General features: G+C 36.1%; 1 protein-coding gene across 2 annotated transcripts in view; it reads left to right on the top strand.

Moving 5' to 3' along the window:
* Positions 1-7,072: 7,072 nt before the first annotated feature.
* The window catches only part of LOC148952251 (protein LSM14 homolog B-like), a 37,825-nt gene continuing 19,564 nt past the window's right edge, over positions 7,073-25,333 (top strand). For both annotated transcript variants that reach the window (XM_089088899.1, XM_089088898.1), the window contains exons 1-4: positions 7,073-7,262; positions 17,267-17,442; positions 21,427-21,610; positions 23,060-23,231. In XM_089088899.1, coding sequence (XP_088945025.1) covers positions 7,106-7,262; positions 17,267-17,442; positions 21,427-21,610; positions 23,060-23,231 — 689 coding nt within the window. In that variant the 5' untranslated portion in view covers positions 7,073-7,105. The remainder of the gene's footprint in view (positions 7,263-17,266; positions 17,443-21,426; positions 21,611-23,059; positions 23,232-25,333) is intronic.

Raw genomic sequence — 25,333 nt, 5'->3', positions numbered from 1 at the left:
ATAGTTCCTGACACAAATGGTCATGATCTGTAACTTTCCCCCTCCCCCCTCTTTTCCCTTTAGACCCCTTATCCACCTCTACACCCTATCCCTTACCCCACACCACGAGGGTACGTTTTTTAATAGCGAGAAGAGCCTCGGGAGACAGCACCAATGGCTAATGCGTATTTCTCAAACGAGAAATAGCACCATTAGCCGTGCCAGTCTGTTTAGTCAATGCCTGGACCATGCACTCATTCTCATCCAATGTTTCAACTATTTCTAACAACTGCATGGTGTTAGAATTATCTCTTTGCGCGTGGGCGTAGGACACTGCAATAGCCTGATGCTCTTCGACTCGGTTTGGAAATTGGGGATCATTCACCTCCACCAGCTTAGCTTCACAGTCTAAAGATATTTTGTCGCACTGGAGAAGGGTATTTTGGAAATTTTTGAATCGTAGAATGGCCCTATCCCCTGAAACCGTTTCCACTGTCTGGTATCCGTGCCGGCTACAGTGCTTCATATGACTCCGTAGTTTCATATCACTACGAAATCTTGAGAGGCATGTTGGACAGTAGAAACATTCCCCTCTAAGCTTACCCTCCCCCCGAACGCGACTCATGTCGGTCATCGGAATAAAATGACCAATTGCGTTCGGTTGACTAGGTGGTGTGTATTACCACCAGACCCAGTGTTTAACCAAATCAACTGAGGGGCCCCTTACAGGGAAGACCACCCCCTTCTTTTTAGAGCGAGCTCCATCTTCAAAATCTGTTTCGTATTGTACCACAGTAACGCCAATATTTAAATGAGCATTAGCCCTTTCAAAAATATCTATAGATCGTAGCGTTACTGGGTATTTTTCTTCTAAGCAAGAAAAATCTGAAACTGAGAAATAGGACCCGTCCTTCCCTTGTACAGCTAAGTGATCTAACTTCTTCGTGGTAGCGTCATCTGCTAGAGGCTGAAAGGCTGGGATGATGAAAGCATACTTGAAACACTTTTGATCTGTTTCAAAACGAATCCGCTGGACACCACGACAACCTACTAGATCTGGATTATAATTTAAAATAGTATCCCTTTCAGAACTAGCCCCCCGTCTTAAAATAAAATCTTTCTTAAATTTATAAATATTTACACTTAAATTTTCAATAAATAAAACTACTGAGCCACTTCCATTTTCGTTATAGTTCTCGAGATGCGTTATAATTTGATCTACCCAATCCAAGAAAGCACCCTCAAAATTTTCAAAATTCGAATAAACCAAACGCACCTCTGAAAGTACATAATGATAATACACCTCGCTTTTCCCCTCATTCAAATAAAAAACCTTTAAAACAATTGAAACCTTAATTGAATCCCTACCCCCCACAGTTGAATCTGGTTCTCCAGAAGTGCACGAATTTTATCTACATATGCATGCACAATTTCTACAGGGTCAAAAACAAAATTTACCGCCATAAGTGTATTAAAGGGATCCCCAAACGTTGCAGTGAAAACAACTATATTATTTAAAATTATATTCGACAATTGAACATTGGGGACAGATATTCCCCCTCCCCCAACCTTTTCAAAAATAACTGACGACTGCTCCACTTCCGTTGTTCGAAGTGGAGTCGTGATGGGATCGGAAGTGGGAGGATTCCCTGTTTATTCCCGGGTAAAATCAAATAAAAGCTGTAAGGTATTCGGACTCAGCAAAGGTAAGTCCCCCTGTTCAACTGTGCTATTATCTAAATTAAAATAATTAGTTAAAAAATCATCGATATTTTCAGGTATTTCATTAAGGATACCTTGCCAAGACATTTCATTTTCACGATACTCCAAAGATGCATCTTCTTCTCCTTCTCCAACTGACGAGCAGGAGGGAGATGGCGAGTATGGAAACAGGACAACCTATAAATGAAAAAATAGCTTATTTTCAAAGTGTTCAAATCATCCCTACCATTAAAATTTGGATTATTCTTGCTTAATGACATTTGGTTAATTCAAATGAAGATATTATAAGATATGACATAGAAGGCGACAATTTGTTCATTTATTTTCAAAGTGTTAAAAAAAAATTTTTTTTTTCGACGCTTTTCGGAGCAACAGCGCATCCCTGAACTGCGGTGCTTCTCCCAACGCTTCCCAGGCACGTGGCGCATCCCTGTGACACTTCCCTGACCCCTGTCACACCCCCCGGTGCGTCCCTAACCTTGTGCCCCCACAGCACTTCTCGGACCCAGCGGCGCTTCCCGGTCCCCACCGTGGCTCCCGGCCATTTACATAATGTCCGCCAAAAGTTGAAATATTCGCTTAGACTGCATAAGTCCAAGTTTCTATCTAATTCCGTTCTACAGGTTCGGTGAACTTTTCATTAGCTCAAAATTATTGTAAGCCGCCGCGCCAGTGTTCCGATTTCCAAGACCGAACTTCAGACGAGAAAACAGTACAATTAAATGCTGTAAACCGTTAACTCAGTATATTGTCACCTATGTTTCCCCATCACTAAAATATTTGCAAGGGTTTGTAAGATTGAAAGCTATTTAAAAAATATCCTTGCGCAAATTACGGGGTCCATATGTGACAGATAGATAAAAGGGAATAATCTCTCAGTTCCTTCTCTTAAAACTATGTGATATTCAATTGTGAAAAATAGGGGATTTTGAGTTTCAAATGGTGAGCATTAATTTACTTGAAATTACCCATGAAAAATATTCGCTTATGAGATAGCGGCGAAGAGATAGGGGGAATGCATAGAAAATAGCAAAGATTAGAAAAAGAGGAGCGGTTTCTTTTGACTAGCAAGCAAAAAATTTACATTATATTAAGATATCTCCGAGGGAGGGGGAGCAGAGAAAACAATGGTTGGGGGGTGAGGGGTTTATATCCCGCTGTGATAAGTTTATATTGGGATTGAAAAAGAAAAAAACATTGGAAGAAATAGATAGGTAGGAAAAAATGCTTACATTTGCATAATCCGTCTGGGCTTGGGCACCCGAAGGACCAGGTAACGTGTATTGGAGGGCGGGCGGGGCGGCAGCGCTACGTTCTTGTGCGGCTGGGCCGGCTAAATCACGATCTTGCGTAGCTTCAGCATTGTAGTTATCCGTCCACTCTCTCTTTAACTTTCTGCCAGGCTGCATTGGGGCTGGCACTGATGGGGCTGCCTCACCCTCTCTGGCTTTCTTGGAAGGAGGGGGCACGCATTCTTCATAATTTGCCTTAAAAAGAAGAGAAAAAATTAGTATCTAAATAATTTACCCCTTTTTTTTACAGAAAGACAGTTAGTACCCTCATCCATGTAATTTATCTCTTTTCAGTAAAGCAAAAAGTAAAAATTTCGCGAGAAATATATTAGGCTTAGAAATTAAACGTTTTTATTAGACAATCAGTAGTCTATAGCCATAGGATATGAATCATTGTTTCTATTTTTACCATTTAGAAAAATATTAAATTTTCCGGTCTATAGTCTTTAAATTAGATCGTTAACCAATCGACCTGTAGGCCTATATTTTGCCAACATAGGTTAAAATGCTATTCAATTTATACATAATATTAGCTTCATGCAACTCCCAAAGACTTTTCTAGCCCTGTACTGTTTGTTTTCATTTTACACTGATGGCGGTAGAATTGAAGGCCTTGCCCTCCCTCTTTACAAAGTTTACTTACCACGAAGCTGTTAGAAGCAATGTATTGTCCCCTCCCCCTTTCACATAATGTTCTAAATATATTGTTAAACTTAATTTGAAAATAATCTCTTTCACCGGCTCTCTGACAAATACAAGGCCCTTACTTTTAATGCGAAGAAATAGTTTGTTTTCATTTTACACTGATGGCGGTAGAATTGAAGGCATTGCTCTCCCCCATTACATAATTTACTGACAACGAAGCGGGTCAAAGCAATTTCTTGCCCCCTCCCCCCTTTCACAGCCTGTTATAAAAATATTGGTAAAATTAATTTGGAAATAATCTCTTTAACCGGCTCTCTGACAAATACAAGGTTAAGAATCCACAAGCTTAATATACAGCAATCTCTTTTTGCTTAAAACAGTTTTAATTTGACAGACAAAACGAAACCCTTTGACTAGACCGATAGCGTGAACACACCGGAAAAAGGGTGACAGCTAATTATAGGTCTCACATTGGAGTCTTGTGTCAAATCAGAGCGAGCTAATAACAACAGAGCGATGGATGTCTCAGTTAGAGAAAAGATAAAAATTGACAAAAGAAAAACTGTAACCAAAACATATTTTTATCTTTTTGCGATAATTTGGGATTGTAAAACAATGGGGGGGGGGAGGGGTTAGGTTTTGAGGGTAAAAGAATCTAATTTATGTTTTCCATTGATTATAATGATGTTTGTATGGTTTGGGGGGGGGGTTAGGTTTAGAGGGTAAAAGAATATATTTTATGGTATCCATTGATTATAATGATGTTTGTATGGTTTGGGGGGGGGGGATTTGGGGTAAAGGAATATATTTACGTTTTAGCTGAATATACTGGAGGATGTCCAAGGAAAATTCGTTTGAAAATAAAAAATGTATTTACATTGCAAATTGAAGTTGACATGGCTTCTAATTCATCAAATTTATCCATTGTTGTTTCAATTGTGTCACAATACTTTCTGATAATTGAATTACATTGCATGCCCGTTATATACGAAATCTCAAGGGCGAATTGTTATGTAACAGGGAAAACCTTATGTAACAAGCCTTCTGATTGGTTGAGAAGGAGGATGTAACAAGCTCTCTGATTGGCTGAGAAGGAAACACGTGATCTAACTGTTTCCGGGAAACTCATAACATTTGGCGAGAGCAACAACAACAAATACTGTTTTCTATTTCTGGACACCAAGACATTCGCTGAGAGCGTGCACTTACAACAACAACAACAAATAAATCGACCTCGGAAAAAGAGGTCATTGACCGATTACGCAATCATTCTCCCTAGGGAGGCTATGCCCATATATGGGGTGCAAAAAAGTTATAGGTGGCAGCAGGGGTGCCTCGTGGGGCTCAATAAGGCCCTTCTACTAATAGTTCTGTTCGTTTTTAAGTTTCAATGCTACTCCTTACTTTCAGTTGAAAAAAAATCCGCACCCCCCTCATAGAAATGTCCCTTCCCCATGACAATATCCTCCATGGAAAGATCCTCCAACATAGCCCCCTCCTCCGATCCCCCTCCCCACCAGAAAAAATCCCTCTTGAAAACGTCAGAATACTTCCAAATAACAAATACTATATGTAAGCAATGGGCAAAGTTCATAAATTCCAGCCCTTCCCCCGGGGACTGTGGGATATTAAGTCATCCTCAAAGACATATTTATTAGGTTTTTGACTATGTTGAACAAAATGGGTATCTTGATATTTTTATTCGGTGACTTTGGGAAAAAATGAGCGTGGGAGGGGGCCTAGTTGCCCACCAATTTTGTTAGTTACTTAAAAAGGGCACTATAACTTTTAGTTTCCGTTCGAATGAGCCTTATCGCGATATTTTATGACCAGTGGATCGATACGATCACCCCTGGGAAAAAAAAACAACAAATAAACACGCATCTTTGATCTTTCTTCTGGCAAAAAATGCAAAATTTCGCATTTTTGCAGATAGGAGCTTGAAACCTTTAAAGTAGAGTTCTCTGATACGCTAAATATGATGGTTTGATTTTCATTAAGATTATATCACTTTTAGGGCGAGTTCCCCCCTTTTTTCGAAAATAAGGCAAATTTTTTCAGGTTAACTAGTTAACTTATACTTAAATATTTGAAATCAGCATAAAAATCCGATTCTTTTGATGTATCTACTGGTATCAAAATTCCGTTTTTTAGAGTTTTGGATACTTTTGAGCTGTGTCGCTCCTTACTTACAGTTCGTTACCACGAACTGTTTGATAACACTTCTAATGCACATATCTAATAAACTTGGTCTTCCTTAAGTTGAGTATTATAAAAGTAATAATGAAAAATATCGTGAAATATTTGGAGGCTCTTCTGTTCTTTTTTTCTGTTAAATTGACTTCCAAGATCAGTGGGTGTCCAATTTCCTGTAAATGCTAACTTGAAATCCTCTGTTTTGTATTGTCGATAAGAAGCAAATCTATTAGTTCTTTAAGAAGAACAATTCTCACTTCTTAGATTTTCAAAGATAACGCAATTTTATCTAAAAAACATTACTTCGTATTGTTATAAGTGCATTGTGAAACATACCATTTAGACCGTAGTCACGTAGAGGAGCCAAAATTCATTAATAATCCCTATTCATCATTCGTTTTAATGTTGGTGTTTTGATTGTTAAAAACTTGGATATGAATGCAGTTTTTGTGCCACCGGTTATGTCCTATACCTTTCCCAAAACTGCCTAAAACAGTTTTAGGAAAACTTTCCTAAAACTGCTTCCAGCTTCAGGATTCCCTTTTTTTACTTTGAATTTGATCCAGGGGCCCCAAGTCATTAAAATTTAATGGGAATTCAGTTTTTTATTACTGAAGGTACTAAAACTCTATTTTCAAAATCTAAGGAGGGCCAGTTCTTTTTTTCGATGTTTTTCAAGGAAAACACCAAGACGAAACGAGGTACTTTTCAAAATCTAGAAGGGAACTGCCCCCCAAATGGTACTCCTGTTTTGATCTCGACTTTAACTATACAATCGTAAAAAAGAGTTTGAAGGCTTAGTTTAGCACAGCCTGGTATAATTGTGCAGGGGCTGTAGTTTTGGTGCAGCACTTTCAGCGCATTGTTCTGTTTCATCAATAGATAAAAAAATGAAATTTTTTAAATGGAAGTAAAAAGCGGCGTTACAATTTGAAACTGACAGGAATTCTACGTGTGAAGGGGTAGTGCCCCTCTTTACGATCAAAAGTTTCAACAAATTAATTATGCTCTCAATGAAGCATTTCACTAGACAACTTTTTGGTCGAAGCGCGCTTTTAATCCTCTACATGGTTACATTTGAGGAATTCCAAGGATCATTGTTTTTTTATTGCTCTTCTCTTGGGAAAAATTTCGTCATTTAAAAACCTTTTCACATCTATTTCAAAACTTCTTTTCAGCTCAGGTTTAATTCTCGAATGTACTTTTTGATGTGACTAACTATTTCATTCAATCAATTTAGTTGAAATCTAGATGCTAACCTGTTAACATCAATGGACAAAGACACGAAAAAATCACCGCCTGCAGCAGCAGCTAAGGTTAATCCTTACATCGGAAGTAAAATAAGTATACTTTCAAAGTCAAAGATGCGTTATGAAGGAGTTCTCTATCAATTGGACCAGGATCAATCTACATTGGCTTTGGCAAAAGGTAAGGTTTTTTTCCTTTTTAATGTTTATTACTGATTTAGTTATTGATGGTCGTGACCCCAATAAGATTATTTATAGTCTATCATTCAGGGTGAACAAAAAATCTGATTAACTTTTCTTTATCAATTGAAACTCCATTCAGTTTTTCTTCGAGAGAACACCTGGGTAGAGAAAGAAAAGAGTTACAGAGGGGGAGGGGTGGTAGAAAACAATATTTTTATATTAGTCATTTGTTTTCCTTTTTGAAACAGTTCTAGGAGCATTTCAGCTTTTAAAGGGTAAATATTTTGGTAAATTTAATGTTTTTTATTACGTTGCTAGCTGAAAGAAAAACTGGTCTTTCGATGCATCCTTCAACGCCTTGTTTTTCATCCTTCAACGCAAATTTTTCGTTTGCATTATTTTTTGTACCTAATGTGATTGATGGTTGGTTCAAAATCCCAAATAAAAATAATTTAATAAAGAAGTACGGTTCTTTCCCATTATATGGGCACTTCTAAAAAGTCAAGTTTGGTTAATGCTAATGAAATAAAATAAAATAGGATGAATATGTAATAGCTAAGAAACAAATTTGGGCTATACATTTGCACGTTGGGGGTTGGGGGTTGGATGGTAAATCATTGCATATATTAAATACGTAACCTAACCTAGGTACCTCCCCCCCCCCTAAACCCCAAAAAACAACAGGTTAAATATCGTATACGCAATGAAAACCACGCTATGAATTGCATTACTCTGAAGCCGTCTATTGAATTAACCAGTCAATAACGGGTTTTATCCTGACTCGTTTCCTTGTAGGTGCCCATATAATGGGAAAGTACCAGGAGTGCAATAAAATCGGCATAGTTTGTATATAGCCTAGGGCTATATCCAGGCAATAGGCGTGGAGGTGGGCCGGATACGTAATTATGAAATTAGCGATTATTATATAGTATTTAGAAACAAAAAACAAAAACAATGGAAGTGCATAGAACGGTATGATATTCTTTCAGTTGATAAGTTACTTGAAAAAATTCTAGATTTCCCTTTATTGTCCATGCGATGGTACTTACAAAGAAAATCCCTTCCGTAATATTACGTATTCCAGTAATTTCTTATATTTTTCATATAATTTACCTATTTTATGCCCCCTGTCTAAGTAGCTCCTCTCTCCTTTTGCCTAAAACAGAATTCTTCGCAAATGCCAGTAACTGGATGCCTGTAACTAAAGTTCACTTTTAAGTATATTTTTATGTGCTAGAACTGCCAAGAGTGTATTTATTATTTTATGGTAATCCCAAAAACTCTTGCAGAATAAAGACACGCCATCTTCATTTCTGTTTTTGCTCGGTAAATGGGTTCATACATCATGTTTGCTTCGAGGGGTCACCCACCTTCTCTCACCTGGTGTACATCTCGGGGCCTTACCTGAGCCTGACAGTTTCGTCACGCTTGGCACTGTCCCTGTGAAGATTAACAGACCTATCATGCTTGACAAACTTTCATTGCGCTTGACATGCACCACCTGCTGTACGTGATTTCTGAAAGTTAGAGACCACTTGGTTTAATTATTCCTACTACTAATACTAACAACAACTCACAGCAGCACCAAGCCGCCTGCCAAGCTGCCTTGGTTTAATTCAAGACTCATAAAAGCCCTATGATAAAGTCCTTATTTTCTTATGAGGCCCAAAGCTTTAAAAAATAAAGCTGATTCACTTAACGAAAAAACATCATATTTACTGGTCTTTAAACCTTCCTCAATAAAATCACTCATTGCCCCTATGAGAGATTCCCAATAACATCTCATCATTATATACTAAAATAAAACCCTCACAGGTTCACAGATTCATTACAACTAGACATAATTTTTAACTTTTCATTTCCAAAGTATGCAAAACATTTGTTGTTTATTTATTCAGATTAAGGTGCGTAGAAATGTTTCGGAGGAGGGGCAAATTAGTAAGAAGATAACAAAGTGGTCAATCGTAGCCAAGTTTTTACAAAATAGAAATTCATGAAATTCCGGGCTAACTGGGCCAGGCATGTATGCAAGACTTTTTTCGGGGCGGGGGAGGGGGTTTCAATTATAAAAAAAACTTTTTATTTGATAATTAGAACAAAAACTGCCCAGAAATTTAGGAATATTTGGTGTTTCGGGTGCGCGAGGCTTGGACTTGCGTTATTATCAGCCGGAGGTTTTTCAGTATCAATTCATGAGAGTCTTATTACCCCATACAACACGATGGCTGGTTTCATATACTTTTTTTTTTACTGAATGTATTCCCATATATGACACTTTAAAGAGCTAATACGACCAATCAGGCTTGTACCCAGAATCGTTTTCTTGGTGGATATTCGAGAAATGTCAAAATTGGCGAATTATATAAAAGGAATATAGAAATTAAATATATGATGCCTGTTTTCTAGATTTATTCGAATTCTGAATGGTTCCTCATGTTTCGTTATTTGCCCAGTTCGTTTATCCTACTCGCAGCGATAGATGCAATCTAGTAAAGAGAGAACCACGGCCCATAGTAACGAAAAGTCTAAAACGTGCTTTGAATAATACAATCTAGAGAGAGAAAAACAATAACATTTGCTGCTGATTCCGGAATGGTAACTACTATCTTGATTACTCTTGACAGTAAAAGTTTACTGGGAAAACAAATGTATGGTATTTTGGCAAAAGAACCTTAAACTCCTCGAGAATAGCGTCGGATCAAAACGAAAAGCACACCATAGGAATCACCATGGTCGAAAATTTTTCACAGGAGAATTTGAATTGAAAATCAAGTATTTTGCAGTAGGTATCAAGACATGGCTAATCAAACAGCTCGTGGTAACGAACAAGTTAGGAGCGACCCAGCTCAATGGTAACCGAAACTCTAGAAAACAGAATTTTGATACCAATAGATGCATCGAAAGAATCAGATTTTAATGCTGATTTCAAATATATAAGTTTCATCAAGTTTAGTCCTACCCATCAAAAGTTACGCGCCTGAGAAAATTTGGATGATTTTCGAAAAAAGGGGGATTGACCCCGTAAAAGTTATAGAACCTTAATGAAAATCACACCATCATATTCAGCGTATTAGAGAACCCTACTGCAGAGGTTTCAAGCTCTTTATCTACAAAAATGCGAAATCTTGCATTTTTTGCCAGAAGAAAGATCACGGACGCGTGTTTATTTGTTTTTTTTCCCAGGGTTGATAGTATCGACCCAGTGGTTCTAGAATATCGAGGGAGGGCTCATTGGAACGAAAATTAAAAGTTCTAGTGCCCGTTTTAAGTGACCAAAAAATGGAGGGCAACAAGACTCCCTCCCACGCTCATTGTTTTCCCAAAGTCACCCGATCAAAATTTTGAGATAACCATTTTGTTTAGTATGGTCGAAAATGTGATAACTATGTCTTTTAGGATCACTTAATCCACCGAAGTCCCCGGGGGAGGGCTGAAAGTTATGAACTTTACCAAATGTTAACATATAGTATTGGTTATTGGGAGTATACAGACGTTTTCAGGGGGAATTTTTTATGGTAGTGGGGGGGGGGAGTGGGTCGGGGGTTATGTGGGAGGATATTTCCACGAAGGAAGTTTTCATGGGGGAAGCGACATTTCTATGAAGGGGGCGCCGGATTTCCCAGCATTATTTAAAAAAAAGATCAGAAATTAAATTTAAAAAAAAAAAAGTTTTTCAACTGAAATTAAGGAGCAACATCAAAACTTAAAACGAAGAGAAAATATTACGTATATGATTGGGTTCATCCCCTAGTCAATACCTCGCTCTTTAAGCCAAAGGTTTTTTAGTACTTTCATAAGAGCTATTTATTCTAATCAACGGCCTTTGTGATTAAGGGGTCATTTTTAAAGAATGGGAACGAAATTTGAACTTTAGCTTAAAAAGCGAGGTATTAACTAGGGGGTGAACCCTCTAATATACGTATTAAAAATATATGAATATGGAAGTTCGTTACGTAAGTTAATTCGTAAGTTATGTATATTTATTACTAATAAAAACGTTCGTAAATAAAATTAAACAAGTTTCGAGAAAGCCATTTAACCAAATAAAAGTAAATTAATATTCAAATTTTATTTTAATTATTCATGTACGGTGAGCCAAAATCAAAACTTGCATTAATTCAAAAAAGTTCAAAAATTAAATAAAAAAACAAGTTTTTTTAACTGAAAGTAAGGAACGACGTTAAAACTTAAAACGAACAGAAATTATTCCGTAAATGAAAGGGGCTCCCTCCTCAACGCCTCGCTCTTTACGCTAAAGTTTGACTTTCTCACAACTCTATTTCTTTTAAACAATAAAAAACTTTAGCGTAAAGAGCGAGGCGTTGAGGAGGGGACAGTACCTTTCATATACGGAATAATTTCTATTCGCTTTAAGTTTTAACGTCGTTCCTTACTTTCAGTTAAAAAAAAAAACTTGTTTTTTTTATTTAATTGTAGAAAAAAGCCAAGACAGATAGTCCGAGGGATTGAGAGGCAAAAATGTTTAAATGGGACGGGTAAATGGCGGGAGCAAGTATGACTCTCTTATTGGACAAGTACTTGTGTGTTATTTTCTGGAAAGGCACGCCTGCCTAGAGTCTCAGGCAGGTTGACCAAGAACTTGAAATTGACATAAGACCATTAGATTGCGTGGAATGAGAGGCAAACAGGCAAAAAGGAAATGGAAATATGTAGCACCCTTTTTAAGTAACATTAAATAAAAAAACAAGTTTTTTTTAACTGAAAGTAAGAGCGACATTAAAACTTAAAACGAACAGAAATTATTCTGTATATGAAAGGGGCTGTCCCCTCCTCAACGCCTCGCTCTTTACGCTAAAGTTTTTTATTGTTTAAAAAAATACAGTTGTGAGAAAGAGTCCAACTTTAGCGTAAAGAGCGAGGCATTGAGGAGGGGACAGTCCCTTTTATATACGGAATAATTTCTTTTCGTTTTAAGTTTTAATGTTGCTCCTTACTTTCAGTTAAAAAACTTTTTATATTTAAATTTTGAACGTTTCTGAATTAATGCAGATTTTGATATTGGCTCACCGTACATGAATAATTAAAACATAACTTGCATATTAATTTTACTTTCATATGGTTAAATGGCTTTCTCGAAAGTTGTTTAATTTTCTTTACGAACGTTTTTATTGGTAATAAACATACGTAACTTACGAATTAACTTACGTAACGAACTTCTATATTCATATATTTTTAATACGTATATTAGGGGGTTCACCCCCTAATATACGTCAATACTTCTAGTCAATACCTCGCTCTTTACGATAAAGTTCAAATTTTGTTCCAATCTTTAAAAATGACCCCTTAATCACAAATGCCGTTAATTAGAATAAATAGCTCTTATGAAAGTACTAAAAAATCTTTGGCTTAAAGAGCGAGGTATTGGCTAGGGGGCAGACCCAATCCTATACGTAATAATTTCTATTCGTTTTAAGTTTTGAATTTGCTGCTTACTTTCAGTTGAAAAACTTGTTTTTTCAATTTAGTTTCTGATCGTTTTTTAAATAATGCTTGGAAATCCGGCGCCCCCTTCATATCAATGTACCTTCCCCCATGAAAACTTTATCCATGGAAAGATCCTCACACATAACCCCCTACCCCGCCCCCCCCCACGACCAGAAAAAATCCCCCTGAAAACGTCTGTATACTTCCCAATAACCAATACTATATGTAAACATTGGGTATTCATAACTTTCCGCCCTCCGCCCGGGGACTTTGGGGGATTAAGTCCTCCTAAAAGACATATTTGTTATATTTTGACCATGTTGAACAAAATGGCTATCTCGAAATATTGATCGGGTGACTTTGGGAAAAAGTGAGCGTGGGAGGGGCCTAGTTGCCCTCCATTTTTTTGGTCACTTAAACAGGGCATTAAAAATTTTAATTTTCGTTCGAATGAGCCCTCTCACGATATTCTAGGACCACTGAGTCGATACGATCACCCCTGAAAAAAAAAAAAAAAAAAAAAAAAAAAAAAAAAGCATCCGTGATCTTTCTTCTGGCAAAAAATACAAAATTCCATATTTTTGCAGATAGGAGCTTGAAACCTCTAAAGTAGGGTTCTCTGATACGCTGAATCTGATGGTGGGATTTTCATTAAGGTTTTATGACTTTTAGGGGGTGTTAACCCCTTTTTTCGAAAATCAGGCAAATTTTCTCAGGCGCGTAACTGAAAAGAAGATTGTGCCACAGAAAAGTGGTGTTTTCTGCCATTCTGTACCACCAAGTATCAATTTTGCCCAAGAGGGTAGCAATACCAGGGAACGGAAGTTTTAAGATAGACAATCGATTTTCATGGCCTAAAATTCTGTAAAGGAGGTTTTATGTCTTGAGAAACAACAGAAAAGTGAGTTTCCGCCATTTGTCCCCCAAAAGACCGATTTTCGCCCAAATGGGACCAAAATCCCGGAGAGTGCAAATTTTAATAGAACCAATCGATTTTTAGTGGTCTTAAGCCCTAAATAGCAGATTCTCATTCCCCCCCCCCCATCCGGAAAAACTACTCTTAATTATGACGTAAATGTTGCAGTGATAACCATGTTTATTCATGAATCGTCAGATGATAATGAAATGAGTGATGCAGTTATTACCAAGGTTTTCGATAAATTGTCAACACATAATGATCTTTTCCAGTAACAAAGGAGGTTTCATCATAGCACAGTGGCGTTTATCACCACTTCGTGCTACAAAACAACAATTTCTTTCCAAATAGGGTAAAAATGTGACGAAACGCAAATTCTAAGATAGTCATTAGACTCATCGTGATCTAAAACCTAAACAGGAGGTTTTCAGCCCCCTCCCTCTCATTTTAAATTGGCTATACTACGTGCGAATCAAGCCTTATAATATGATATGATTGCCGTAGTGAGTTTCGTCTTTATTCAGAAATTGTGAGTTGGCAATAAAATAACTTCTACTTTTTTAAGTACTAAAAATATTATTTCTCGGCAAAGTTACTTTTTGTGCCATTTTGTGCCGCAAAACAAAAAGTTTTGTTCTGAGAGATGAAAATGCCCGGGAATTCCAAGTCTTAGACAGCAAGTCAATTTGTCATAGTCGAAATTCCACCAACTGGAAGCTTCGAGCCTCCTCTCATTTTGAACAAGAATGAAATATACTCTTTTCCGTGGTTTTCACACATCTCACTATTTATGTTTATTTTTTTCCTGCTAAGGTTAGCAGGTTGCTGCAAGATCCACGGAGATATGTTTAACGGCTCATTTACAAGCTATTGCCTCTCTCTGAGTCTCTCTTTAAGTGCAGGGGCGTAATTTGCTATGGGGCAAGGGGCACTTCCATTTCGAGACCTGGGTTTCCCCCTCCCCCCGTTTGAAATTCAGTTTCTTCAAAAATCTTGTCAAAACTAAGATAAGCCGGCATAATTCAAGCATCCACAGAAATGGGTCGGTTTTGTTTAGTATATCTTTACTTTATGATACTGTAAGGCTCATTTTTCAGTTTTCACTGTCATATTCCCTTGATTCGGGAAAACTGGCTCCAACCCCCCTCCGCAGGATTTTGACAAAATTAAGCCACTGTTTAAGTGTCTCTAGTCATAAAGTGTCATGTGGCATAACACGTGTAACAGTGTACCAACAGTGTACAAAAGCATAACAAGCGTGCCATTATAATCTCCATGATCAAAAATAAACCAGATTCTAAAAACTAGTGCTTTCCTCAAAACACGAAATTAACCTAAAAAACAAGAAGTTCTCTTCTTCTAGAAACAAGAAGAAAATCAGAAAATTCCATGAATAATATGCAGAAAATATACGACCACTTATTAAGTTTCTCAATAGTCTTTCGCAAACCACGATATTGAAAACATTTGGTGTGCAATTATAATTTTCTAAAAAACTCAAGTAAGCTGTTTTCAGTAAAGCGCTGGTTTTCGGAATTTTACATAAAAAAAAAAATATCACGAACTGGTTTTGTATATATTTCTTGCGTATTCTGCGACGCAACAATTTATTTTTCGTTTTAAGTTTAAACTCCGCTTTTTATTTCTCTAACAAATAATTTTTTTATTATTAATACAGTGATAAGAGCAAGCTTACCCATACCCGATCGCGTAAACTAAGTAAGCAGTAATATATATTTTTATGTATCAAACAGTTCGTGGTAACGAACTGTAAGTAAGGAGCGACCCGGCTCAATGGTAACCGAAAGTCTAAAAAACGGAATTTTGATACCAATAGATACATCAAAAGAATCAGAATTGTGATTTCAAATATATAAGTTTCATCAAGTTTGATCTTACCCATCAAAAGTTGAGTGCCTGAGAAAATTTGTTTTTTTTCGAAAAAAGGGGGAAAGACCCCCTAAAAGTTATAGAACCTTAATGAAATTCACACCATCATATTCAGCGTATCAGAGAACCCTACTGTAAGGCGTTGAGGAGGGGGCTGTCCCCTCCTCAACGCCTCGCTCTTTACGCTAAAGTTTGACTTTCTCACACTCTATTTTTGTTAAACAATAAAAAACTTCAGCGTAAAGAGCGAGGCGTTGAGGAGGGTACAGCCCCTTTCATATACGGAATAATTTCTGTTCGTTCTAAGTTTTAATGTCGCTCCTTACTTTCAGTTTAAAAAACTTGTTTTTTTTATATTTAATTGAAACTAAAACCAGCTATGAATCTTCCTTCTGAATTGCTGTTTTTATGGACTTGGACGAATTGACCTCAAAATAGCTAATATGTCCTTGCTGTAAATAAATCAACACGGAGGATTACCTCGAAATAGTCCCAATTTAGATTTTATTTTATTAGTTAATGATTCTTGACAGGAGAAAACAATTGCAAGAAGAAATTATCAAAACTACAAACACTTAGAGTAGCTTTTATGAAACTACTCTCTAATACCCTGTTGCAAACTCTGTTGTTGGTATTGTAATACCCTGTTGTTGGTATTCACGCACGTTCTTTCAATTCATTTTGTTTATTATTTCTATTATAGCTTATTCTTTTTTTTGCTTGTGGAAACTCGTTTTATTTGATGCATATTTATTGAATAATATTCCAAAGCACCAACTACCTTGTTTAGTCCAAAAGTAGGAATTTTTTTCTTGCAGAACTATTAAAGTTTTTAAAGGTCTATTTCTGAAGAATAAAATTTGATCACCTATCTGCATGAATTATTTTTGATGGTCAACTTAATGAATCAGAAACATGTCTATTACCAACTTGATTAATCAATGCGGATAACTAAAGCCTTGTATTTGTTATCGATATTGTTAAAGAAGAACAAGATACATTTTCTTGGAACCGAAATCAGGAATCGTATTGAAATCAAGATTAAAATAAAAATTGGAAAGATTTTTGGCGTCGTCACATCGACACATATTCTCTCTCTCTCTCTTTCACTCTCTCTCTCTCTCTCTCTCTCTTCTTTCTCTTTGTTCTCTTTCTCACTCTTTCCAAACCCGAATGCAATTTTGATCTTTATATTTTGCTAAACTAATCGTACGTGCAACCTCTGCTAACGCTTGGTTTGCTATTTTTCCCCGAGGTTTTGAGTTGAGGCAGCCGGTTCACGCTGAGCTATAGAAATACTGTGGACGAGTCTGCTTATCGTATTAAGAGTGAGGATTGATTCCTTTGTTGCCTTTATCGGTTTGTTTTCGCCACACTTCAAAGTTTTTCTAACATGATCAAGCAAAATCTTTCTGTCTATAATAGTCCCAACGTCTTGCCCATTTATATCAGCCTATTCATTCTCCTGGAAATCCTCCTGATCTTGGTCTTATCAAAACTCATAATTTATACTGTTTGTAACTTTTGTTTCTATTGAGTCCAGCTGCAACTCGTTTCGTAAAGAACCTGAGGGGGCCCGGTTGCTCCGTGCTCGGGATGTCAAGGATATTACACGGAACAAAAAATATGGCAGAAGAGAGAGTTTTAAAAAAACGCCACATTAGCTTTATATAAATAATTTCTCCGCCGTTTTACTAAAATGGAATTCGAATGCACGAATTTTTGTTTTCCAATTATTTTTCTTATTACAGTTCGTTCTTTTGGGACAGAAGATAGAGTTCCAGAAAAACCTGTTGCTCCCCGAGAAGAAATATTCGATTATATTGTCTTCCGAGCTGTGGATATCAAGGACATTAAGCTCTGCGAACCACCAAAGGAGCCAAGAATGATGCCAGGTGGAGTTGCTATAGATCCAGCTATTGTTCAGGTGACAAGAATTTACTAAAACTTCATACTTTTAACGGGCAGAAATTAATTCCTGGGGACAGTACTCGTCACTTTTGTAAAAAATGGACACATTATAAGCTATTGCGGAAAAAGACGAGAAAAAAAATGAGGTTACTGGATGGAAAATGCAGGATTTTGACAGTATCGTGCCTAACTACAGGAAGTCACGCCTTTTGAATTTCAAAGAAACTCATTTTCTATTTCCAAAAATGTGTTTAAAGCGGTGTCATCGAAGAGTACTGGGAGCTAATATGGAAGGAAGCTTTGGTGCTTGATTATGTCTCTAATTGGAATTTTAAACTACCAGTGCCACTGACCTAACTGACCGCTAATGTGCAGGTTATTCGGCAAAGTTTGAAAAATTCAAAACAGGCATAATTTAAAATTAATTAAATATGAATCTATTAGACATATGCTTATTAGGTTGCATCCCGAAATTCTCTGAAAGTAGCTCGCCTCTTTCATTTTCAACCTGTTTCTTAGTGATCTCAAAGTAGATGAATGCAGATAGATGTGCGGAACATAGTCTTGTTCTGAACTGTATACAATTATTCCTGTTGTCCCCTTTTTGCGAAACTTATAAAATTTTATCTTTAATCGAATATAAAGCAATTTAGTCAAAACACAGATAAGAAACCGATACAAAAAATAGTTTTAGTTTGGTTAGTTTTTTTTTAATCAACTTCGTGAACCTATATAGACATTATTATTCTTTTTTTTAAGTAGAAAAAAGTTTAGCCAACTGTTTGTCATTCGTTTGTGTAAATCATCATACTTTATATACATTCGTGTATTCGCGTACATAGTTCATACCGTTTATATACTCTTGCCAACCTTATATTTCTTGGAGGTAACATGAAAAGTAAATTGAAACACGCGAGAAACTGGCATATTCTATGGAAAATCTAGGAGGCTAAGATTTTTTTTCTGAGTTTTCGCAAGTTCTGGGCGCTAGTTTAAAATTGGAGAGAGGAATAAATAGAGCATGGTCCTCTATGGTCCTTCCCCCTTGTCTCTGTTTTAGAAGGCATTACGGCTTGAATTATGTTGAACCTACTTAATTCTGATGTCGTCTCTATGCAAAAATAATGCCCTCTAATAAAATAAAATTAACAACAACGATTTCCAAAACATACCTCCTCAAAGCCGTGTCAAACGATTCCAGTTTTCTAGTCAAACTCAGTGCTTTCGGTGTGGTCTCCTCTTTGAGGAGGAGCCGGGATCTTGTCTCTATCTGACTTAAGGACGTTGATAACTCGGGAAGTATTTTTGGAAACTACTACAAATTTTTTTTTTTTTTACCATATATGTTTCAATCTGGTACAAATTTCTGGAATATCAGGGAAGTAAAATATTCCTGACACTTCTTTTTTGAAACTTTTGCCTGTGAAGGAATTTGAGTTTTACAATATTTTCAGCGATTACATTTTTATGAAAGTAATAGAGTGAATATTCCAAAAAGAAGGCCCCTGACCGTCTGACTGGCTTTGAACATACGCTTTTAAGCAGAAACTATGGATACACAGGGAAACCTGCAACATGAAAATTTACTTACGGTGGATAATTAAAAAAAAGCTTTTTCGCATGCATGCCAATGGTCTGCGTTGGGCAGGTACCGGTCTCCTGATTTTCTGACTTCGGCCGGGAGTGCAGTGCTTGATCGGGGGAAAATCATCCGACGTTTCCAGTGTTTTCCACCAAGATTCCTCTAGGTACCTATTGAGAGCTGGGTTAACTCTGGTTGAGCTTACAGAGTCATACCATTGACCTGTTCCAAACCCAATAACCAGCATCACCAGGACCCGAACCCCTGTCCTACGCCGTATAGTTGGAATTAAAATTAAAGTATCTACTATCGTGAGGGTTTTCCATAAATAGAAATATTAAAACATCCCGAAGAGAAAATTTAGCCACCCTTTCCCGCTATGGATGTTAACAAAGATTTCAGTCATACAAAATAAGATGTTGAAGAAAAATCTGCAGTTCATCCTCACTGCCATAATTCCACCCTCAATGGAATTCAGTCATGAATCGACTTTAAATATAGAGCTAAGAAAATATGATTCTAATACGTAAAAGTGCTCTCACATTGCCATTCTGTAACGTAAGTTACATCAGGGTTGCCACCACGGTCAGTTCCTAAATTTGTAAAATTGCCCAAATTTGCGTGCTACACACCGATTTCCGGTGCTGTAGTAAAAAAATTGACGGTAATAGTGCTAAAATAGTGCTAATTAGAACACTTTTGTGCTATTTTAGCACTATTTTAGCAACACCAATTACGTGCTACAGTGCTACGCATTGTAAAATAGTGCTAAAATAGCACTTTTGTGCTACAGGTGGTAACCCTGAGTTGTTTACTTCTTTAAGCAGGTAAGCGTGACAGGAGTACTTTTGCTTCTTCTTCTTGAAGCGAATGTCAACGGAGACAATTTTGCATAACTGGAATGAAATTCCGGACCCTGCAATAGGCTGCTGCCGTTGTGATTAAAATTTGGGTTCCGTACTACCAAGCAGAGATCAGTCCTGCTGCGCCAAAGCATGAATCTATAAAACCGCATTAATTCTTCACAATTTCCATGTACAAATCTGCTAGTAAGCCTGACAGAGAAGCTCTCAGAGAAAGACCTTGGGTTTGTCGGTAAAAAGAACACCAGAAGTAGATGTATATTAGTAAAAAGGTTTCATAGTCTAACCAAAAGCGTCTATGTCAGCCCCCTATTGTTGACTCTTCAATGAAATGACAATTTTTTTCCAATAAATCTATCAGTTTTCTTAAGTCATGTGGCAACTTTCTGGTCAAGTGTCAATGTTCACGTCACGCCCATAAGACACAGTTTCAACATTGTTGGTTACGGTGTTTTTAACATGATTATTTTCTTAAGTTTTTCCACGGGTCCTAGGGAGTTTTAAGATTGATGAAAGGTTTCAAAAGGACAAATAAACATTACCATGGATTTAAAGTAGGGGCTTTTGCCTAGGTTGCAATTGGTATTAGAGGGATACTTTTTTCATTTATTTTTGGCATGCTATAGATTTTTGGACGAGAGCTATCATGAGGGAAAGGTTTGTTATTATGTTTTAGTTCAACTCACCACTTCACATGATAAATTTTTTGTGTAAGTTTTTTTTGCTTCTTTGTGTAAGTTTTTTCCATCACGTAAAAGTAGATATATTTTTTGATCGTAAACAAACTTGTTCTTGACGACTTTTAGAATTACTTTGATTGGCTTTAGTAATGATTATTGATGGATCTTGATGAAGTTGATTCAGTGTTTTTTTTGCCGTTTGACGTTATAGCTTTAATTCATTCGGATCTTGATATCTGTTAATGACCTTCTGATGCGGCATTAACAAAAGAAGTTCTTACTGTACCCATTTTTGTAATAATTGTTGTCTGCTTGTGGAGAGAAGTTTCTAAAAACGCGGTCAATTCCGTAACAGGAATTTGTTTCTGCCAAAAAAGAAGAAAATATTCTATCTTTCGAAATCACAGTTTTCTATCATTTAATTAATTGTTTTCCAAGAAAGATAGACAATCACGTTTAAAAGAAAGTGTTTAGGTATATATTAGGATTATTCTTTTGAGATTCAAGTTCCTGAACAGCCTTTTCTCAGGTAAACAATAACAATAAAGAAACTGACCCCTCTTCATCCAATCAATATGAGAAAATCACCCGAAACAAGGTCTGTGAAAAAAAACAGTTTCTAGACATTTTCTTTTTGAAGGAATAAACATATCTCCCATGCTTCTGAATAACCCATAAACTTGGAAAGAATTTTTCTTTTTTAGGGTGCTCAAAAATTTAGTTGATTATATTCATGCCGACGGATACCCATCTAAATTAGGGAATTAATAATTAATTAGTGTCTAAGTTAGAAATTCATACTTATTTCTTCAATTTTGACTTATTCTTTAATATAGAATAAAATAGATTACCCTTTCAACACGTTTTTATTCCAGTACGCTATGCCTGATTCAAGCAGTGCTTCTGCTCGTGGAGAAAATTCTGGGAATATTGTTCATGGTATAGACATATCGAGCATTCCGTCACCTATTAGGAGACCGCAGTCGGCTGCAAGAAGTTATTCGTCAATGAGTACTGAAGCTGGCGATGGTGGTACAACAAGTCAACTAAAGATGGGAGGTAAGGAACCATTTACCACTGTTTCACTCTGAAAAATAGTAATATGTGTGGGGTATCTTAGAGGTAATGAAAATGGCTGCGAAGTCGTCTATAGCAACTAGAGCTTGAGTTGTCGAATGTGAATTTGTGTATTTTTACATATTCAAAGATGAAATAGGCACAACTTTTTAGCCAGTTTATAGAACTTGACAAAAAATTATTTTAACTGAATCAAGTAATTCTTATTCAGACTGAATCAAAGTTTTTGTAACATTAAGAATAATTACTAAAAAAGTTGCTATTACAAACTCAATGGCCATGGAATAGAGATTTCAGATTTGTGATGAAAAAGTAAATCGGAAAATTGAGATGAAAAATAAAAATAAAAGAAACATTGGGGCAAAAGCACAACCTGTCCTCACAGTAATTCAAGGTACCGTGAACCATAGGCTAAGAACTTTTGTACCGTACAAATCTGTAATAATCTGCAAGTATAGATTATGAAAACAATCGATATGTATATGTGATTATGCACAAAATAAACACACATCAATTTTTAAAGGTATAATTATAGGCATACATAAAAGTAGTTTTGAGAAGGATAATAAATAATTATCCTGAAAATGAATAGACTTGAATCTGAATTACAGTGGTTTTGAAGGGGGGGAGTGGGTAAAGATAAAATACATTATGCTAGCGTGGTTACTGTGAAACTGTGAAAATACAGAAAGAGGAAATGCATTTTCTTATATTAAAGGGAAAAGATAGGATAAAGGGATAGGGCCTAAAATTTGTTGTCAAAATACCCTTAAGGTCTTCAGGACCAGGGAGGGATTGTTTAATTTTTTCGCCGAAATTTATATGATAAGTGAATATTTGGTACTATATGCGGACTTTTCGTATTGCTTAATTCCAAGATTCGGGGTCATCATGAATAATCATCTTTTTTCTCACAATTTAGTATTCTTAAATGTTGTTTCCCATATAAATTTTGCACATAAGTGAGAATTTAAATTTGAACAAGCGTAATCAGTCACAAAGGTGTTCAGTACTTGTAGATGGCTCTTTTCTTACAGAAAATCGGAATATTCAGGTCCAGTTTAGTCATTCTCCATTAGGATTTAGATAATTGAAATATACGAAGAAAAAAATAAAAGATTTTGTATTTTAAAAGGTAACTCGTGTCACGATAACCCTTAGAAGCTACTATCATGCAAATTTTCCAACGGTTTAAGAAAAAACAAAGGCTATGTGCATTCTAATTGAAATTTCATGAACATTTTCAAATTCAACCCTGGATAGTCTTATGGATGAGAAAACCTAAGAAATAAAGATTCAAGATATCATTTCCAAATTTTGTTAGTGAGCTACTGGTTCACTAACTGGACTTAAACTACTTTTGGCAGTTGAAACAAAATATTGTAAAGCATCGGTGCTATTCTTTCTTTAAAGTATTTTTTTCTCATGTAGATTTGCTGAACGACTTCGTTCGTTTCGGAAATGTGGCTCCCTCAAGTGCCAAGATTGAAGAAAAGCCAGGAGTGAATACCGAACCAAGTGCAACATTTCCGCATCCTAATGATTATCACGCCTGGGGCCGGGGAGGCTTCAGAAACAGAGGCAATAGACAATATAATTGGAAGTAAGTGATTTAAATCAAGAGCGATCAATTTATCAGTGGTAAAGCTGGCAAGAAAATATGAGTGTGACATTCTTTTAAGTGTTGATTTTCTTAAACACATATACCTTTTACAACCATTTAGATTACATTTCTAAATCCATTTTAGTTGCACTCTCCTCCCTTATTGGGAATAATATTTTAGGCCCATCCACGATTAATATTATTGCTCTTGATCTCTTGCTTGCAGCCTTGTTTTTAAATCTATCATTATAATCAGAAAAACAAATCACAGAAGGATTAGTTTTATTTGTAATTAATTAGACATACAATGAATAGGTGGTACTAATCTACCAAAGGCTCCTAGGCTGGTTAAGGAGGGGAAATACATAAAAGTCATTTAAGGACTAAGTAAAAAAGAAAAAGAGTATTGTAAAATTTGTAACATCACTCACAAAAAACCGTTAAATAGATTGAATAAATTGAAAAATTTGTAACATCACTCACAAAAAACTGTTAAATAGATTGAATAAATTAAAAAAATTGCATCATCACTCACAAAAGCACAGTTAAATAGATTGAATAAATTAAAAAAATTGCAACATCACTCCCAAAAAACTGTTAAATAGATTGAATAAATTAAAAAATTTGTAACATCACTCACAAAAAACTGTTAAATAGATTGAATAAATTGAAAAATTTGTAACATCACTCACAAAAAACTGTTAAATAGATTGAATAAATTAAAAAATTGCAACATCACTCACAAAAACACAGTTAAATAGATTGAATAAATTAAATAGACTCCAATCAATCCTACACAAAAAATGAGACCAACCTCTGAGAAGCCAAAAATTATTTTAACCTGACTCGACCTGAGTCAGGAATCTTATTCCATACAATATGACACACCGTTATAGGATTGAAATATGACCCCATGGAGGGAGTAAAAGGAATTTGAATTTAAATAGCGAGAAGACCACACTGGCTTTCCATTATGAATACAAACAACAAGCAAAAACAACAGGGAATTTTTTCTTAATGCAGTGGAACCTTTATCCTAAACGAATATTTCAACCCTATATACAAGGGCCGTCCTCAGCAAAACAAATGAAAAAACATACGAAAAAAACTCACAATAAAACCCGACCATTAAAACTAAATTCTTTTTAAAATAGTCCTAGCATCCTAAGTTCAACCAGAACTCTTGGTTGAACTTCCTTGGAGTAAGGATGCTAGGACTGTTTTAAAAAGATTTTAGTGTGAATGGTCGTATTTTAATGTGAGTTTCTTTTATATATTTTTTTATTTGTTTTGCTGAGGACGAAATATTAATTTAGGTAAAGGTTCCACTGTCATAAGAAAAAACTCCACGTTGTTTCTAATTGTTGTTTCTATTTACGAGTTTAAATGTGATTTTTATTGCGAAGATGTTGATTATTTTGATCAGAGGTAAAAGACATTGGACCACATAGGCCATGAGAGAGGTCACTATGAAGCTGAGAAAAAGTGAAACATGCATACAAAATAATATGTAGAGATTCAAGATCAAATTAAAGTGATAACTCTTGAACGGTTAATTTTCAGTGTCAAGCAAGGCCGTATCCAGGGGGGGGGGGGTTATGGTGTTTTAATCCCCCCCCCCCGAAATGTTTGCCTGACTCGTAAAAATATAACAAAAATGGAAATAAACAAATTTTGTTTGCGCTTTTTGAGTTTGTTTTGTGTAAAGCCCCCCAAGCCCCCCCCCCCCCCAATTTTCTTTTTTGGAGTAAAACCCCCTCCGAAAAGAAATCCTTGGTACGGCCTTGGTGTCAAGTTCTAGCTGCAAGATATAGGTTAGTGCCACTTTCATATTATTAAGCGAGTCTCTTGCAAAATCTGTAAAATTGAAGCATTTAGAAGCATTATCAAGGTAGTTTTTGAGTAAAGAGGAATGTAACTTCATGGTTTTATGCCTAACGTTTGTCTTGGCCCTGTCTTCTAGAATTTAGTATCTGGACCACCTCTGCTGGTAATTGAAAATCTTATTGACGGTATTTTGTATCTTCTTCCCTTTCAGCTATCCAAAAATTAAAACAAAATCACTATATTGCGATCACCTTGAAATTTTGAAATATGAAGAT

The sequence above is a fragment of the Artemia sp. Qi Xiang Cuo genome, chromosome 5 (assembly GCF_049724085.1).
Source record: "Artemia sp. Qi Xiang Cuo chromosome 5, ASM4972408v1, whole genome shotgun sequence".
Classification (NCBI taxonomy): domain Eukaryota; kingdom Metazoa; phylum Arthropoda; class Branchiopoda; order Anostraca; family Artemiidae; genus Artemia; species Artemia sp. Qi Xiang Cuo.
Note: the sequence above shows the minus strand (reverse complement) of the source record. Positions and strands in the feature narration are given on the sequence as shown.